The following is a 17622-nucleotide window of genomic DNA, read 5'->3' as shown; positions in this document are numbered from 1 at the left end:
GGGTTCTAATCCAGAGAATCTTAAAAAAAAATTTTTTTGGACCACCCTAGTGCTACAGCTCATAAAATGTAAAAAATAAATGGCATTTTTTTTCTGGAAGTCAAAGGAAATCGGTCATCTGAGGTCAGGTCATATAAACAACCTGATATAAAAAAATAAAAAAAATCTGTAAATGGGCTGTCTCATTAGCGAGGCTTTTCTTTCACATAGCACAGCAGCCGTCTCTTAGCTTATATGAATTAATTTATGATTTTGCTGAATGACTCAAATCTCTGAGGGTGAGAATGTGTTAAGGGAATAAAAGTGGAATTTTTGTTATGACGGCAATGCTGCTAATGTACTGGCAGAAAAACTCCACTCTAGTGAGCGCCATGCTGAGTGAATCGAATGTTTATTAGTAAAACCTGTTGAATCCTAAGCAGGCGTATTAACGAGGAAAAACGCAGCTGACAAGGCTTGTTATAGTAAGACATCAAATCGAAGAAGTCAAATGAGATTTGAAAAACAGTGGAATTTAATGTGCATTAGCAACCTCTCAAGCTCATTACTGTTTATTAAAAATGCCAGAGGGAAAACAGCTCAGAAAATACACTGGCTAAACAGGCCATTTGAAATAAATAACTTGTGGGAATAAAAATGCGTCCCATTATAGAAATATATTATTGCTTTTTCATACAGTGAAAGGATCAGTGGTTCAGATCGCCGTCTCTCCAAGGCACTTGGGCCATGTGATCCGCATCAAATGAAAACAGTCTGGCCCGCGCATGATGAAATAAATCATAATCAAAACACTCTGAGGCCCATTTCTGACAACAGTTCACAACTTCTATCAGAAAAATGACAATACAGCTTCCGTAGTGTCATATTACACAACAAAACGCACATTGTATAACAGTAACTCATTATCCGAGTATCTCTTTTATATTAGAGTCCCTTTGTGGCGTGGAGATGATGTGCATAAACGGCAGACAAAGGAGATCTTAATAAAAGAAACATTAAAGACTTTGTTTTTTTTTCATACAATAACACACAGTGAGCAGTGTAAGCAGCAGTGAGTCCGTGTTATCGGTTCGCAAGGGGTCGCTCCCCCTTATCGAAAACAGGCACTTTATTCATTACATAGATAACAGGAACGTATTATGGTCAAACTCAGAAGGGCTTTTGTGCCGTGAATAATCACACTCACACATAATCAGTCATAAAGGGAGTGTGGAAACAAATAGAGTCTTGTGTTTGCAGGATTATCTTGAATGTAAACTTGGTATACAAATATGACTACTTGGTCTGCGGTGACGCTAGAGTAGATAAATGTTTATGAAGCCTCTGTAAGTGTGCCCGAAGGCTGACTGTAAACTCAAGCAATCCCACACATGACTGCTATTGGGAAAATTATGAAGATGCAGATGAATACTCTGGAGCTAGACACGTCTTAAATATATAATTTACTGTCATAAAAAATGTCAGTCTCCGCATAATACGTATCATTTCAGACATTTTGTCACTAATGCTTCTTTCTCTGGACAGACATAGGGAAAAGTTTTCAGAGTTTTTGGTTCCTAATAATCGAAATGAGTCGCTCTTAAGTTTGCAAAACTAATTTTAAGGAAGTGGCAGTAACTGGGTATTAACATTCATAGGCCATGCTGGTGCCAGCGAATTCTGAATGAAGCAGATCTGTCTGAATCCACAGCGTCATTAAACTTCTCCTTTTTGTTACTAAAAAAAGTAATTACACATGAGATGAAATGCAGCAGTATCCTTTGTGGAGAACGGAGCGACATAAATCTTAAGAGTCGTTACTTTTTTTTCCAAGTTGTGGAAGACATTATCTTGCTCACAACATCTGAAGGTTTTTGCCTTTGAAATTCAGATCCATCTGACAGTTCAGGCGAGAATACGGAGTCAATCAAAAACTTCAGCTTTTATTTTTGCTTACTTGAGTCCACAACATCGTTAAACGGCAGAATATCTGTTTATTTATTTATCCAACGCTTACACTAACATCATGGCCTGCTGGTTAAATTATTAAAATTTATTAGTCGTTAAATCTAAACAGTTGTTTTGAGCATGAAGTGACGGTGTGTAATATGTGAGAAGGTTGTGTTAAGGAACTTTTCCTCTCAGGCCAGTGGAGCCATTTTCTCACAGTCCCTCAGTACAGTATGTGGACACTGATTTAAATACTATCATAGAAACATATCTGAACCTGCATTGGGCTTTGGTTGTTTAAAGATGCTAAGTGATGTTACTATTTGCATTCTTATCAATAACTGCCACACCAGTAAAAGCACTACAGCTCTGATGTACTGTATACTTCTACCCAGGAGAGGCTTTTGAGTAGCTTGGAGCTAAATTCCCCTGAAAATCAAGTTTGCATGAATTGGATTTTATCTGAAGTGAAAGGTCTTTTAGAAACCGATTCTGTGGCTAATAAAGGCTGCTTAGAAGGCATGAGCAAACGCTACGGTGACTTCTTCGTCTCCAGGACTGACACTTATGTGGAGCGGCTGGGTGAAGGACGCCGCTTTCATCATACAGGCTTTACCGGCCTCCAAACAGTAGTACACCCATACGCTCAGAGTGAGGCGGGGGCTGTCGTTGGAGTCCTTTGGCTTCGTAATGAGTGGAAGTTTGGTTGAGATGCGGAGGGGCTTTGACAGATCGACGATGTCTCCGGTGAGTGGTTGACCGTCGAGCAGCCACTCGCTTCCTGTGAAAAAACAGCAGATGTGACTGTAAAGCACTGACACTGTCAAAGAGACAAAATAAACAATCAACTGATAACATCGGATCAATGAAGAACCAATTAAATGCAGCCAGCAGAGATAAAAACATCACTAGTGTTTAACTGTGGCAATGACACTTCTCACATTGTGTCCGGATCAATGACGCTGCTTATCCTTAAAGTGACACCGTGTCCGTGGAGACGCATCTACGTGACGTCAAAATGTTTTATTTACCGTCGTACTAGACAGGCTTGAGCATTACCCGGCACGACTAAACGACGTCTTGTAAAATATTACCCCAACCCCAAAAGCCCGGGCTGAGTCAGATGAAACAAGAGTGAGGACATGAATTTTCTGAAACACGGCGGATATTTTTAGAAACACATGCACATCTAAAAAGACATGAACACTGGAAGATAAATGAAAGTCAAAAAGAAAAGGCTTGAACTTTAGCTGTGAGAAAATATTATGCCAGGGGAGACCGTCAAATTCATGCCAGCGGTGATTAATGAAGCCAATCCCTAACATGAGGTCCCACAGAAGCCATTTCTAAAAAGCCCCTATAAAACTATTTAGATCTGGTGGGCACTTCGAACTTGATCCATTAAAATTCCTGCCTCTGCTGTGATCTGATCAGCGCGAGTCTAGACGGGGTATAATCGGACAGCTGCGGATCACGTAACATAGACTGGTAGCTAATTATGTGAAACATGGCATGTCTTATCAAAAAGCTCTAAAAATAACCGGCTGATACGGCTGACGGCCTACTGCATCACCCAGAATGACGGAAACACTTTTGTTCCAAACCTAATGCTCAAACCATCAGTCATCACTAAGACGGTATCTCAAATCGCTTCAAGAGGTCAGAAGAGCAATTACAAAATCATATAATCCTACGTGTAACACAGTTGGACCTGAAAGATGCTCAAAAAGACCGATGGAAGTATTCTTCTAACCCACAGCCGGCGTGGGCCTACACAGTGAGAACCTGCCAAGCTGTGCAACGAGCACAGAGGAAGGTTAAGCATCATTCATATCCATTATTTTCTGACAGAAATGTGGTTCGCAGACCAAAATAAAGCCAAGTAGGAGGGGTTGAGAGGCTCACATTCAGGCTCTTTCAAAAATGTGATGAAACACTTTGGATAGCAACACAGCATGCAGCTCTAGTTTTTTTTTGTTTTTTCTTTCCAGACTGGTCACTAGGAAAAAATCCTGCCATTCTACATTTTTGCAAAGGACAGGTACATACAGTCACAGAAAAAAATGATTAGACCATCAAAAGTCATCAAAAACAATGGTTGTGTAATCAAGTACTAACTCTTGTGTGTATCATATGACTAAAACAGAAAAGAAAACATGGAATGCCTAAAAGCACTGTTTTTGTCAGTACAATGCCATAGATATTGATGTAAGAACTGAAGTGATTTTGGTTATTATCAAGAAAACCATGGAAAATGGATAGTGGCTAAAATTTACTTAGGGGGTCAAATGAGTGGCCATTTTTGTCAAAAAAAAAAAAAAAAGTTGTAAGAAATGCATAGAACTGTGTTGAAATAATGCTAATACATAAGTGCACAGACTACTGATATTATCTGACAGTGGAAGCTCTTTTTTCAGAAATATTGGATTTTGAATAGCACATGTAGGTGAAAACTTTTGCTGGTGGACGGACGTGACATTACCCATGATGATCTGGTCAGTACCAGTACTTTATTAGTAATAAACTTATATACTTACTATTGCTAATTATCCTCTTATTCATAAATGTTAGTATTGTGGATCTAAAACAATAACAGCTGACACAAAAACACTAAATGTGGCAGTGGACGGATGTGACATGGTTGTTACAGATCCCATCATACTGATGCTCAGCAGCCATGTCACCGTTTCCACAAATGATCACTGTGCAAAAACTAGTATCAGAATTATTTATTGTATAGTTTATCATCATACTAAAAAGTAAATAACAATACAGAATTGTTATTTCTTTATAAAAATGCTTAGAATTAGAAAACTGTTGATTTAAAAAGTGACGTGTGACATTCCTAATGTATGTATTGGTGTAACATAAGCAGGATGGATCAGCACCATACTCCATATTGCAACCTGTAAAAATAAAACATGTGATATGTAGTGTATAATCTTGTAAGAAAAATTGGGGAATCTAAAAGAATAGCATATTTGTTTTTCAGGTAAATTCAGTTAAAACATAACTTGGCCATTTGCGACATGAAAATATAGCATTAATTGTGATGAAATTGGACATTTTTGAGCTGAAAACATAGTTCAAATGGCCATCAACATGTTGCAACAGAACTGAAATCCTGTACATTTGCATAACTTGCATTTACCAACACAAAGTTCCTTTGGGGATTCACTTATATTGATTTCTTATGCACAAAGTCATAAATAAGACCTCTAAGCAAATTTTAGCCGATAGATATCTGCTCCGAAATTAAACTCTTATCAGCTATTTGTTGTTGTTATCATTATATTTTTCCAAACAAATGTATCTTTAGTTGTACCAGGCATTAAAATGAACAAGAAATTGAAGAAAACAAGGGTGGTCTAATAATTTTTTCTGCCACTGTAAAATGTCAAAATCTGTGAATCTAATATATGTCACGTTTCTACATACAGTGTTTTAATTGGCTTAGCATCTGACTGAGCCACTATGACATCTCCTATTAGGTGTTGATTTTCCCTGTAGGATAATTCAGCCTCTGCATTTTACTGATCTGCATCCCATTTTAGAATCAGAATCATGTTTATTGCCATGGAAGTCAACAGGGTTCATATTATTTGCGCACAATTGCATCCAACGGCACATACTGTTTTGCACCGTTACTGCACTGAACTGTACATACTGTGTTTCACATTTCTTTTCTATATACAGTGTAAATATTCTTTATGTACTTATTCTTTAGTGTTTTTATATTCATATACATATTCTTGAGTGTTTCTATATTTTCCCTTTTTTATTTTTTATCTAGCTGAGAACTACCTGTAAGGAAAATTTCGTTATGTGTACATAATGACAATAAAGATTCTTGAATCTTGAATTACTAGGAATTTGCTTCAGTGGTTTGGTGCATATTAGGGATGTAACAATTACCGGTATAACGATAAACCGCAGTAAAATTGCAGACGGTTAGTATTACCATTAAAATTCTAATTATCATGATAACCATGTTTGATTACCGCACTTTTAGGGGAAAAAACACCTATGTAAAGATCTGCTTTTTTGTCAAATATTTGAGTATAGTTTTAATTTATTACAATTTTAATTTTATATACCTAATATTTGGAACCAATATTCACTTTTAAAGTCTTTGAAAAGGTTCGTTAAGCATCTGTGTGTTATTTATGCAATAAATATAAATGATATACATTTTTCAAATCGGATTTTATATTTTTGTGTGTTTTTTGACCTTTTATGTTTTTATAGTAAGTTAAAGTGAAAAAATAATAGGCTGATGATATAGATGAAGTTGTGCCGAAAAAAAGATACCAAACATGGGTATAGTAAACATTTGTTTATATAGTATATAAAGGCAAAATCAAAAGTTCTAAAAAACATACAAAATAGGCTCAGACCCCTAAGAGTTAATATTTGAATGTTTCTGCCAACAGAAAGTACATTGTGCCAGTTATTTTTATTTATTTATTTATTTTTAATACAACTTGGTTAAATTATTTCAGTGTGTGTATCAGTACTTTTTGAACACAATTTCAATAATACTGTGATAATAATGATAACCGTGATAATTTTGGTCACAATAACCGTGATATGAAATTTTCATATCATTACATCCCTAAGTGCATATATAGAACATGGAATAGGTAAGAAGCACGCAATAAAAAATTAATTCAAATTAAACTAAAAAGTAAGATAGAAAATAAACAAGTAGGATAGAGTGACCATATTTGGACAAAAGGGTGGAGATAAATGCAATTATGTTGAACACTAGCATATTGATATGGGAAAATGGAAAGTTCCTTATCATACATTAAATATCTAGATTAAAAAACAAAAGTTTTTTTTTTTTAGGGTCACTTATGAGCCACAACTAGAGCTGATCTGTATGTTAAGAATAAAATGGTTTTAGTGTTAAAAAAAAAAAAAAGCTCAGGAGTGAAAATACATCAATCTAAGACTTACTAATGGAGCAGTAATTTACATGTTTAGTGTGCAGTGACACCTAATAGCAAAGTGATTTTTTTTACAATTGCATAATAATAAAAACTGAATAGTATATGGGGCTGCACAATTAATTTAATCATAATTGCAGTATAAGTGTGTGCAATACCATAATCGCAACAGGCTGCAAGTTAAAGGTCTAGATTCATGAAGGAAAATAAATAACCTCTTGTCTGATGATATTTTGAATTAAGTGATTTGTAGGTTTGCGTTGGATTAAGTGCACATCTAAAACTGTCTGTTCCTTGAAAACCTGGCAGGTAGACTCTAATCAAAATCATTCAATTGCCCCTGAAAATTGCAATATGATTTTTTTCACCAAATCATGCACCTCTAGTTTTGTATTGTCCTATTTCTGCCTTTAGATCCTCTTAAATATCCCTAATACACATTCAACCTTAACATAAAAATTATTACATATCTTCTTTTTTTGCTTTTTATTTAACTTTTTAATAGCAAGGTCAGACAGTAATATACATTAATATTACATTCATCTTTTATAGAACAGATTTTTTTCACCTATATGGGACCTAATTATTGATATCAAATACTAATTAATTTTTAAATATCTGAACTCTTTAAAAGGAAGGTTTTCATCATGATGCCACTATGTTCTGACAAAAAAAAAAACTGAAATTTTGAATTATTTTCAAGATACTACATGCAAAGTACATAAAGCCTGTTGTATGTCAATTATTAGCAGCAACATTGATTTTAATACAATATATATATTTTTTGCTGTGTCAAATACTCACACTATTACCCCTGAGCACAAAAAATGTGCTCTTCATAAGGTATCTATAAAACAATATTATACATTGATTTGAATAGAGTTCAGCGGCACAGTTTTTTGCATTTAACTGTATGAGTGTAACATTTGTTTGTGCACAGTATATTTTAGACTTACTTTAGTAGCTGAGCTGGACATAATAAGATACACGATTAAAAAATAAAAATATGTAAATTTGCCTAAAATTCATGCCGTATACATGAGCATAAACTAAAAAAAAAAAAGAGTGTGAAAAGTGTGTAAAATGCGCACAGCAGTCCCTAAGGGATAAAAGTGCATCATAACGTTGCACACCAGAAATTTTGATGTGAAATGTATGTTTGGTTAAGAAATGTTCAAATGATGATTATCTGTGATTTATACAGTACTAGCGGCATTGTACCCGTGGTGCCATTGTATGCTAGCGCCCTCCCGTGGTGCAACAGCGGCATTGCACCTGTACGCTCTCCCATGTTGCAACATCGGGACATCGATCGGACATGTGTCGGACACAGAACGTCCATTATAGTAGGATGTCCAACGGCAACATTTTACTCTGAACTTAGTGAAGACACGAGAAGAGGTATTTTTAAATAATGTAATTTCTTCATGTTTAATCTGAGTTTGGAGACACATGCACTTACAAACCTGCAGTGTGGAAATAGGATTTGCCTGTTTTCACCTTAACTTCCTGTAATCCCTCTGCTTCACCACAGCAAACAAACACAAATGCATGCCTTTCATGGGTATTAATCCAAAATGTACTTAAAAGTTTAATCTGAATAAAACACGCACACGCAGAACATTCAGAACAAAGACTGAACTTGGTCTCACCCTCGGCTGAGAGAGCCCAGCAGCTCGGGGCCTCATCAGTGAGCTTAGATCCCTGTGGAAGCGACAGGGTGAGTGACATGGTGAGAGTCTGGCCCGCAGACACTGCCACCAGAGGCAGTTCTTTCCTGGCAGCTGACTTAGGCAGTGTGGGTACTTTGGCAGGACTGGCAGACTTTGTAGGTACTGCATCAGTGCAGTCCGTGGAAATGGGGAACTAGACAAGAGAGAGATTAAAGAGAAGCAAACAGGAAGCTAAGTTGAGCCATGACAAAGCTAATGACGATTAACCTCCAATGCAAACGTCTTGTTAAAGGGGTTAAATATAATATTGACATTCCAATAATATTATATATTCAACAGCAGAAGTCATGAACGAGAACATACAAACAGCTACTGAATAATTTTCTCATGGGGTATCAGCTGATAGTTTACATTACAGCTCTGTTAGTGTAGCTCTGTGTTTAGACAAAAACAGCCGCAGTAAAACCACAAATCATCTACTTTTTCTCCACTTTGAATCATCCAAACAAGGTCAAACCGGCCTCAACAAGGATCAGTAAACTGTGAACTTACCAAACGCAAACACATACTAACTTTATACCTTCATAAGTTTCATAATCACTGTGAAAAGCTGTGATTTCAGCATTGAAGTTTGTTTTTTTACTTTACAGCTGTGTCCAGTGGTGAAAACCAAAACGCAAACTATTTTTTTTTTTAATCACTTTGTCACTTTCATTGTCACTGAAAGTGGTTTCTCAATGGTTCTCACCCTCAATTTGTCTTTGGCCTTACTTTTTAACACCATGTAAGAGAAGCACAGAGACTCTTTACTCCCTCTAGTGGTCACGTACATTCACAATGACACATCGGCCCATGGCTGTGAATAAATCTAATTCATAGTGTATCTATGCAAAACAGTACCCCAACATCTTCAATATGATGGTCAAACTGTTCTAAACCCTCTGATATTTCCGAGCTATATTTGAACAGACTATGACTATGTCTCTTGGCTGGCCTGGGAACGCCTCGGGGTCACCCTGGAAGAGCTAGAGGAGGTGTCTGGGGAGAGGGAAGTCTGGGCGTCCCTGCTTAGACTGTTACCCCCGCGACCCGGCCCCGGAAGAAGCGAAGAAGCGGAAGATAATGGATGGATAGATGGATGGAATATATTTGAACAGGTACAAGTATTATCCACGATTTTAGAATTTCATCATAAAATAGCATCTGTATTTGTCAATTTTTAAATTTTTTTTTAAAATTTCTGCTTGTATGTGTCCAACTCATTTTAGTTTCATATGCCAAAATCAATCCAATTTGAGCTCAAGCAGGCCAGACCAATAAAATAATTGTATAATAGCCTATAAATAATGACAACTCTGAAATTTTCTCTTTGTCTTAGTGCAAAAAAACATAAAATTATGAATATATGAAAACAAACTATACTTTTACAAAAAAGATCTGAAAAACCTGAAAAAAAAATTCATAAGAAAAATCAGTGCAATTTTAAGAATTTTATGTCTAACCTTATACTTTCAACATGTGCATTACATAATATTTTACACATACATTTTGTAATAGGGATAATATTGTTAAAATTTTGGAGTTTGGAAGTAAAATAAGAACAATTTCTGTAATATTACACCTCAGCTTATTATTAACACAACTTACAGATCACAGTCGATCTACAAATGCACAAAACATTTAGTAACAGGAAGATTATTGTTAAAATTGCACTTAATTTTCTTTACTTTTCAGGTTGTTCTTATTTGTTCAGGTGATTCACATTGTATTGTTAAAGGATAGTTTGTAAATGTAAATATTTTCAAAATGTAATATTATTTATTTCACATTACACCAACAAGATCCTTATTTAGAGGTTATTATGCGATGCGATGCGATGCTATGCTATGCGTACCCTAAACTAAAACGAGTTCGACACCATTGTTGATATCTTCAGTGCAATTTTTGCACTTCCTAAATTCATCCCACAGGCCGGATTGGATGCTTTTGCGGCCCACGTGTTTAACACCCCTGCTTTAATAATACTTTCAGGATATATTCAAATATGATACAACAGAAATATGACATTTAACCCCTTTAAGACAGACTTTGCATTTAGGACAGATTATTGTACATGTACACCAATAGAGGCTTTTCATTTCTTTTCCCTCATCACACTGACCAGTGAGACCGTCTTCGAGGCCAGGTCCAACACTTTAATTTGGTGGTTGTTGGTATCAGCTACATAGAGAAGCTTGCCGCCGTCCCCCATGCAGATTCCTCCGGGCTCATTGAAGCAGGATTTGCAGAATTCAGGCCCCAGGTTGTCTCCTGCCTCTCCTGTTCCTGCTACAGTGCTACACAGCTTTGTCTTTGGATCCACCACTTTGATCTGAAGGTGATCACACATGTACCGTGACAAATAAATAGAAACACATATATGGTTAGGTAAAACTGTGTAATTTTGTATGTTTTATGTATTTGACTGGAAATAGATTAAAAGCTTTGTGAATACATTTGGACAAAAAATACAAGAAGCCTTGTGACAGGCAATCATCACCTTGTGGTTGTAGGAGTCGGCCACATAAAGCAGGCTTTGTTCAGGGGCCCATGCAACGCCGAGGGGGTGCTGCAGCTTGGCGTCCACCCCCTTACCGTCTACGTCCCCGAAAGCAAACAGGTTCTGGTAAAAAGAGCACAAAAAGTTCAGAGATAAAGACGCGTACAAAGCCCTCTAACTAGTACTCGTGGTCTCTGAATTCAAGTTGAAAAAGCTTCTTTTAAACTGCCTCTGACGGAGTTTAATGATAACGTTCAGCTGGAAGTGAAAAGAAAGGAGGCTTTTAAAGCACTTAAATCAGTGGTTTCCAACCTTTTTTGCCTCGTGACAACATTTTAACATCACAAATTTATGGCGACCCCTGACATTCAAAATGGAGACTTTTTTTTTTGCTAAAATTTGTTTCTGATCATGTAATAGTTTGCTATGTTACAAATAAATGTTAATTTTAGATGACATTTAGTCTATATAATGTGTATTATTATGGACGGAGGCAGAGAAACCAGGTGTAGATTACTGCACAAAGTGAGAATTTTATTTTCCTTCGTGAGGATATGTACAGTCAGTTCAGCTTGGATTTACAAGGCTGACAATTAATACTGAACAAACAAGAACTCAAACTATGAATTACGAAAGAGCTGCAGCATCTGAAACTGACCACAGTGAACATTTGACAGATAAACAGAACCACAGTGCTTTAGTTTCAGCTTCAGAGTTTGTCATGTCTTTTATGTATTGGGATTGTCTCTCTCAACTCAGCATATATTTTTTATTAGTAAGTTTTTATTTTTTTTTTTTAGCAATTATTATAAATTTCAGGCGACCCCACGTGGGGTCCCAACCCTAAGTTTAAAAAACACTGGCTTAAATAAAAGACTTTCTTCTTAAAATGTGAGCCAATGCCTTTCACATTACCACTCTATATAAAGACATAAAAGGGATCATTATTTTGGGGGGTTTCTAAATTATTCACACAAGAATAGTAACACACAAATATGCCACGCTGGTAAGAATAATGAAAATCTAGCAATGCCTTTAAATCACATAAGAAGATATCTTTACCTAAAACAGCTGAATGAGTAATTCTTGAGGAGTTGACAACAAATTGATGTTAACTGTCATTAAAATATTACAAGCAGAACATATTTATATTATGTGAGAAAAAAGTTCAGACCATTTTCTTGGTTTATTTCCCCACTGAGTAAAAGTAATTAAGTAAGTGGCAAATTCAGGCTTAATTAAGGCTGAATGAAACAAATGAATTACTCCTACAGCCAATGGAATCCAATTTGGGAGAAACTGAGAAGAAATTGAATTAAATAGTTATTTATCTGCGTCTTATTAACAGTGTATAGCAACTGAACAATGCAAGCATCAGAGAGTTTGTGTTTGAATGTTCAGGAATGTTTCGGACAGTGACGCGTCTACGAACAGATGGGAAAGAAAACTACGGCTTGAAGAAAAACTGTAGAATGATAAAGTAGTGGCCAGGTTTGACATATGCTGGTACAAATGAAGTGTCACTTAAGTTCTAACAGTGAATTATCGCTTCAGATGCACATTTGCCGGCTATTTCTTTAATCCTGTTTGAGGCTTACTGTTTAAATGACTTGAATGTCTGTGGGATAGAGACTATATGTTAATGGTTTTTGTTGGCTCGCTGCCAAATTGGATAAACTGTGTATGACTCTGCAGTTAATGATTCCATTTTCTCTTGGGTGAGTCGAGCCTCAAAGCCCTTGGGACTTCTACAGCAGTGTGCCAGAAAAAAAAAAAAAAAAAGCACATATGACTTAAGGACATGCAAGTCGTACCAAAAATTGTTTTCAGGCTTTACTTCAGCAACAAACAACAGGCTCTGTGTTATTTATGGCTTTTTAAAATCAATATTTTCTATCAATGAAATCTTTGAAAAAAAAACCTGTGGGCAACTTTTTTTTTCCTGGAATTGTTTCCTTTGCTGTAAATAGGGTGAATTAATGTTTAGGGTTTCTAGTGTGTTTGCCGCTGATGGATGGCTGCAGAGTCAGGTACAAGACGTATTATTGTTGAAAGTACTGCATTTCCCAAAGACTTTCAGCACTTCCTGCGACTGCTTTAGGAATGTAGTGTATGAGCAACACTGCAGATAAGTACAAAGTTAACACTGCCATTATAACAGGCCACCTAGGTCTCTTCATGCTTTCTTTGCAATAAAAGTGTCAGAAAATGTCTTTTTTTGCCAATTCTTTTGCATCTTTGTTTTCAAGGAGAACTTAACTTTCAATATCCGGCCATTAATTATCATTATTATAAATAATAAATGCTTAAAACTGTGTTTTAGCAAAAACGAAAAAGGTGGACTTGAAGTTTTTAGTATATTTATTATCAGAAACAACTGTAAATGTCCATAATGAAACTTATTGAGATTGCAGGACTAAATTGTCAACTATTTTACATCTGCTCAAACATGCTTTTTGGTCTTGAACAGTCAGTATCCATATTACGGCTTCATATATTTTGTTATTTCCAGGCATTTTTTTAGCCTGTGTGGAAGTCTCTGAAACACTTCCTTTCTACTTGTAATAGAGTCCCACTCTGCTGCTGTAAAGTGTTGTATGGTGTTGGAAAGCTCAGGACCTCAGCTTTCTGATGCCATTTGAGTTTACTGGATAGCACAAATGGTTCAGGAGTTACAGTGAATTGAATCCTGTAAAGTGCAAAATGCAGCACTGGAGAGACTGGTGTTCAAGGGTTAATATTACTGCCGTACTTTCCGGGCTATAAGCTGCACCTGAGTATAAGCCACACCCACCAAATTTAAAACAAAAAAATATTTGTACATATATGGGCCGCACCTGACAATAAGCCGCAGGTGTCCACGTTGTAACACGAGATATTTACACAGCAAGATGGTAAACAGAAAGATTATTTAACTATTTATTTACATACCTTAACTGCTTTTTTCCACACAGTGCCTGTAACACGGCAGTAAAACAGCAGTAACACGGCTGGTTAAAAAACCCAGAAAAGTCATTGATCTCTATCTTCATCTTCCTTTTGCACACTGAAACCACTGAAGTTGTCTTTTCAGTGTCAGAGTTGAACAGCCTCAGAAAGGCTCCGTCACACACCTTCTCAGTCTCTCTTCCACTGTTGCTCTCAATGGCACTTGCATGCTGCAGCTCTATTTCCTTCTTGGACAGACACATCGATTGCTTTTAACTTAAAAGCTGCATCATATGCATTTCTTCGTGTGTTTTCCATGATGAGGGTTTGTGCATGACACGTAAAATGATTGTTAAAAGTTAAGCTGAAAACAACTTCTCTCCGCATCACCTCTTCCACCTGTCTCGCTTTTGTGCTTCCTGCTAGAGCGCCCCCTGGAGGCCATTAGCCCCTAAAAATCTACTCTTGAGCCGCATCATTGTATAAGCTGCAGGGTTCAAAGCGTGAGGAAAAAGTAGCGGCTTATAGTCCGGAAAGTACGGTAAATAAGATGGACCACTAAAATACATTCAAAGCAAGATGAAACTTAAAGATTTCAGAGTTTAAGAGAACTTTCTAACTTGAAATCGGTCAAAGAGGGAAAACTGATTAACTGCAGGGGCTGAAATCAGGAGGGAAAGACCCAGCAGAATTTGGAAACACACATATGAATTCTGCAGGTCTCAGTCCAAATTAAGACGATAAATATACACTCAAGGAAAAAAGAAACGCACCATTTTCATTTTTCTCGATTTCAATGTGGCAGCTGATTGGCACGGTCCTGTGCAGCCGTTTTAACATGCGGTCGACCAGAGAGTGGTGGACTCCAAACACCCTGGCTATGGCCCGTCTGCTCCGCCCAGCTTGAAGCATGCCAATGGCCTGATCTCTCTTCGGTTGCAGTAGTCGTGCCATTGTGGACAAATGTGTTTTTGCTCCATTTTGGTGTCTTTTTATAGGGAATGGTTGTGCACAATTGAGGAGAGGTCCAATTCATCTCTGAGTTTCACTCATGTGCAGATATGGGTGAGGAATACAAAAATACAGTTCTTACTGCTAATCAAAATCAGTCAACCGGAACCAGGAAAACAATCATTTCAATTTGACTCAGGATAGTACTGAACTCATTGTAGTTCGCAATTTTGCAATAACTGTCATATTTCTGAAAAAATCGAGAAAATGAAAATGGTGCGTTTCTTTTTTCCTTGAGTGTAGTTATAGATGATACAATGCTGTGTCACTGCACTTTCCCAAACTTCTGTGATGGACTAGAGCCACAGAGTAGAACAAGAGAGTCTCATCTGGTTGAATCTGAACAGCTTTAACCACCTATGAACCATATTCATAGATTTTCTACAGCTTGAAAACAACACCCAGAGGAGCTGTAATAATCTCACTTCCTGGTAGAGACTAACTTGAATGACAATATGGCTGAGATGCACCCAGTGTTCTCTGGTACATACGAAAAGTCATGATCATTCATGAACATTCGTGAGCATTTTAGAGGCAGTGTTTTCTCTTCCCTTTATTGAAGAGTGATCATGTTAACTTGTCACAAAATGTTCCTGTGACACTGTATGCCGAATATACCAGAAGTCATAATGTTTGTTGTTGTTTTTATCACCTTCCGTGAGCGCAACCACTTTGTGTGATTTAGTTGAAAAATAAAGAGTTCATATGTCAATATACATCTAGAAAATTTTGTTACTGTCATATACATTGATGTATAATTTGGAATTTTAAGTGATAGTAACATAAGATATATAATGTACATTATAGCAATTATTACACTATATTACACTATACACATCTTTGGTTGCACATACACAAATTTCATTCTTTTCACACATGTATGTAATTACAACAAGAATTCAAGATGATTACGTGTTTGCAAACAGAATAGATGTGAAAACAACACCTCTGAGATGCTCACAAATGATCACGACTTTTAGTATCAACTGTTTTCTCTGGAGATACGTTCTTTAAAAAGTTATTTTTAAGGAACCACTGGATCATCGTACATGAAGAAATAATTAAATGCACTAACAAAAAGAATAAAATAATAAGGTAATTATTTAAGTAGCTCTATCCACCCATCAGTTTATCCACCTACTGCACACCCACCAGTGGGTCTCTCTCTCCCCCGATCAGTAACTTGACGGCTCCGTCCTTCAGTGCCAGAGTGCGGATGGTGCTGCTTTCGCTGTCGGCTACATACAGGCAGCTCCAGGGCTCCTCTGGAGCTGCAGCCAGGCCCGAGGGCTGAGCAAAGCCTGCCTTGTGTGGGTAAGCATTGTTCCGGTTCTCCTCACTGCCGCTGCCTGCCCATCGTACACATGTACCAGCCTTAGACTCACTGTTAAAGCACAAGGACAAAATACAGCGGATGGTTTTTATATGAACAGACTTTTATTTCCTAGCTACATTTGAACAGGTACAAGTTTTTTACAAGATTTTACAAGTCCATCATTAAATAGCATTTGCATTTGTCACTTTTTATGATATTTAATTTTTTTTTATTTCTGCTTGTATGTACTGAACTTATTTTTGTTTATGAACCATATACAACCCAATGTGATCTGAAGTGGGCCGAGCCAGTAGAATAATAAAATAAAAACCTGTAAATAACGACAACTCCATAAGTCTGTACGTTTACAAACTATCCTTTCACAATAAAATGTGAATAACCTGAGCAAATATGAACAACCTGAGATTTGTTAAGAAAATTTTAACCATATTATGCCTCATCTTATCAGTTATACATCTGCATTACAGATCACAGTTGATCTACAAAGGTACGATTGCACTTATTTTTCTTAAGACTTTTAAGGTTGTACATGGTTGTTCAGAATATTCACATTTTATTGTGAAAAGATAATTGGTAAATGAAATATTTTGTAAATTTTTCACATTAAACCAAACAGAATATCTGGAATTGTCATTAATTGAGATCAAATTGGATTGCATTCATTCATTTTCACTGTTTCATTCATGAGTCTAATGAACCTAAATATACTGAATGAATTATGTACAGTTTTCTGGGCTTTAAAAGTTCAACATTCACATTTCGTGATATCTCAAAATCAAAATGCAGATTACACCATTCTACTCTCATTTCCCCTGGATCTACAGTGGTAGCCAAAAATTTTTCAGTCTGTTTGATTTGTCTGTTTGTAATATTTAAGGGAATAATAACACTGGAACAATGTGGCTGACAGTAATGTACCTTAACCGCAGATGTCACCTGCCATAACATGATAAAAAGAAGCGATTAAAAATACTGTGTTGCTACAAGGCAATCTCTGCAAAAGCTGACCTGCTTCCTCTCTAGATATAAACAGCTCATTCTAAAGTAATGAAAATACAAATCTCCATATTTTCAGGTGGGATTACACAAATGAAAATATTATCATGAATAAGGATGGGTATCACTAAGATTTTACCGATACTACTATTCTTACCCATACTGCTTATCGATCTGGTGCTTTAATGTTTTTTTTTTTTATAGGTTCTCAAGGTTAGGGTTGCATTTTAACTTATTTGCTTTATTTTCTCATTTGTA

General features: G+C 36.5%; 1 protein-coding gene across 1 annotated transcript in view; it reads right to left on the bottom strand.

Moving 5' to 3' along the window:
- Positions 1 to 491: 491 nt before the first annotated feature.
- nhlrc2 (NHL repeat containing 2) overlaps positions 492 to 17622 on the bottom strand; it is a 34385-nt gene continuing 17254 nt past the window's right edge. Inside the window, exons 8-12 of the mRNA XM_030163219.1 lie at positions 16185 to 16416; positions 11094 to 11216; positions 10716 to 10925; positions 8534 to 8747; positions 492 to 2710 (exon numbers count right to left, since the gene is read on the bottom strand). Of these exons, the coding sequence (XP_030019079.1) occupies positions 2442 to 2710; positions 8534 to 8747; positions 10716 to 10925; positions 11094 to 11216; positions 16185 to 16416 (1048 nt within the window). The 3' untranslated portion in view covers positions 492 to 2441. The remainder of the gene's footprint in view (positions 2711 to 8533; positions 8748 to 10715; positions 10926 to 11093; positions 11217 to 16184; positions 16417 to 17622) is intronic.

This window comes from Sphaeramia orbicularis, chromosome 19, assembly GCF_902148855.1.
Source record: "Sphaeramia orbicularis chromosome 19, fSphaOr1.1, whole genome shotgun sequence".
NCBI lineage: Eukaryota > Metazoa > Chordata > Actinopteri > Kurtiformes > Apogonidae > Sphaeramia > Sphaeramia orbicularis.
Note: the sequence above shows the minus strand (reverse complement) of the source record. Positions and strands in the feature narration are given on the sequence as shown.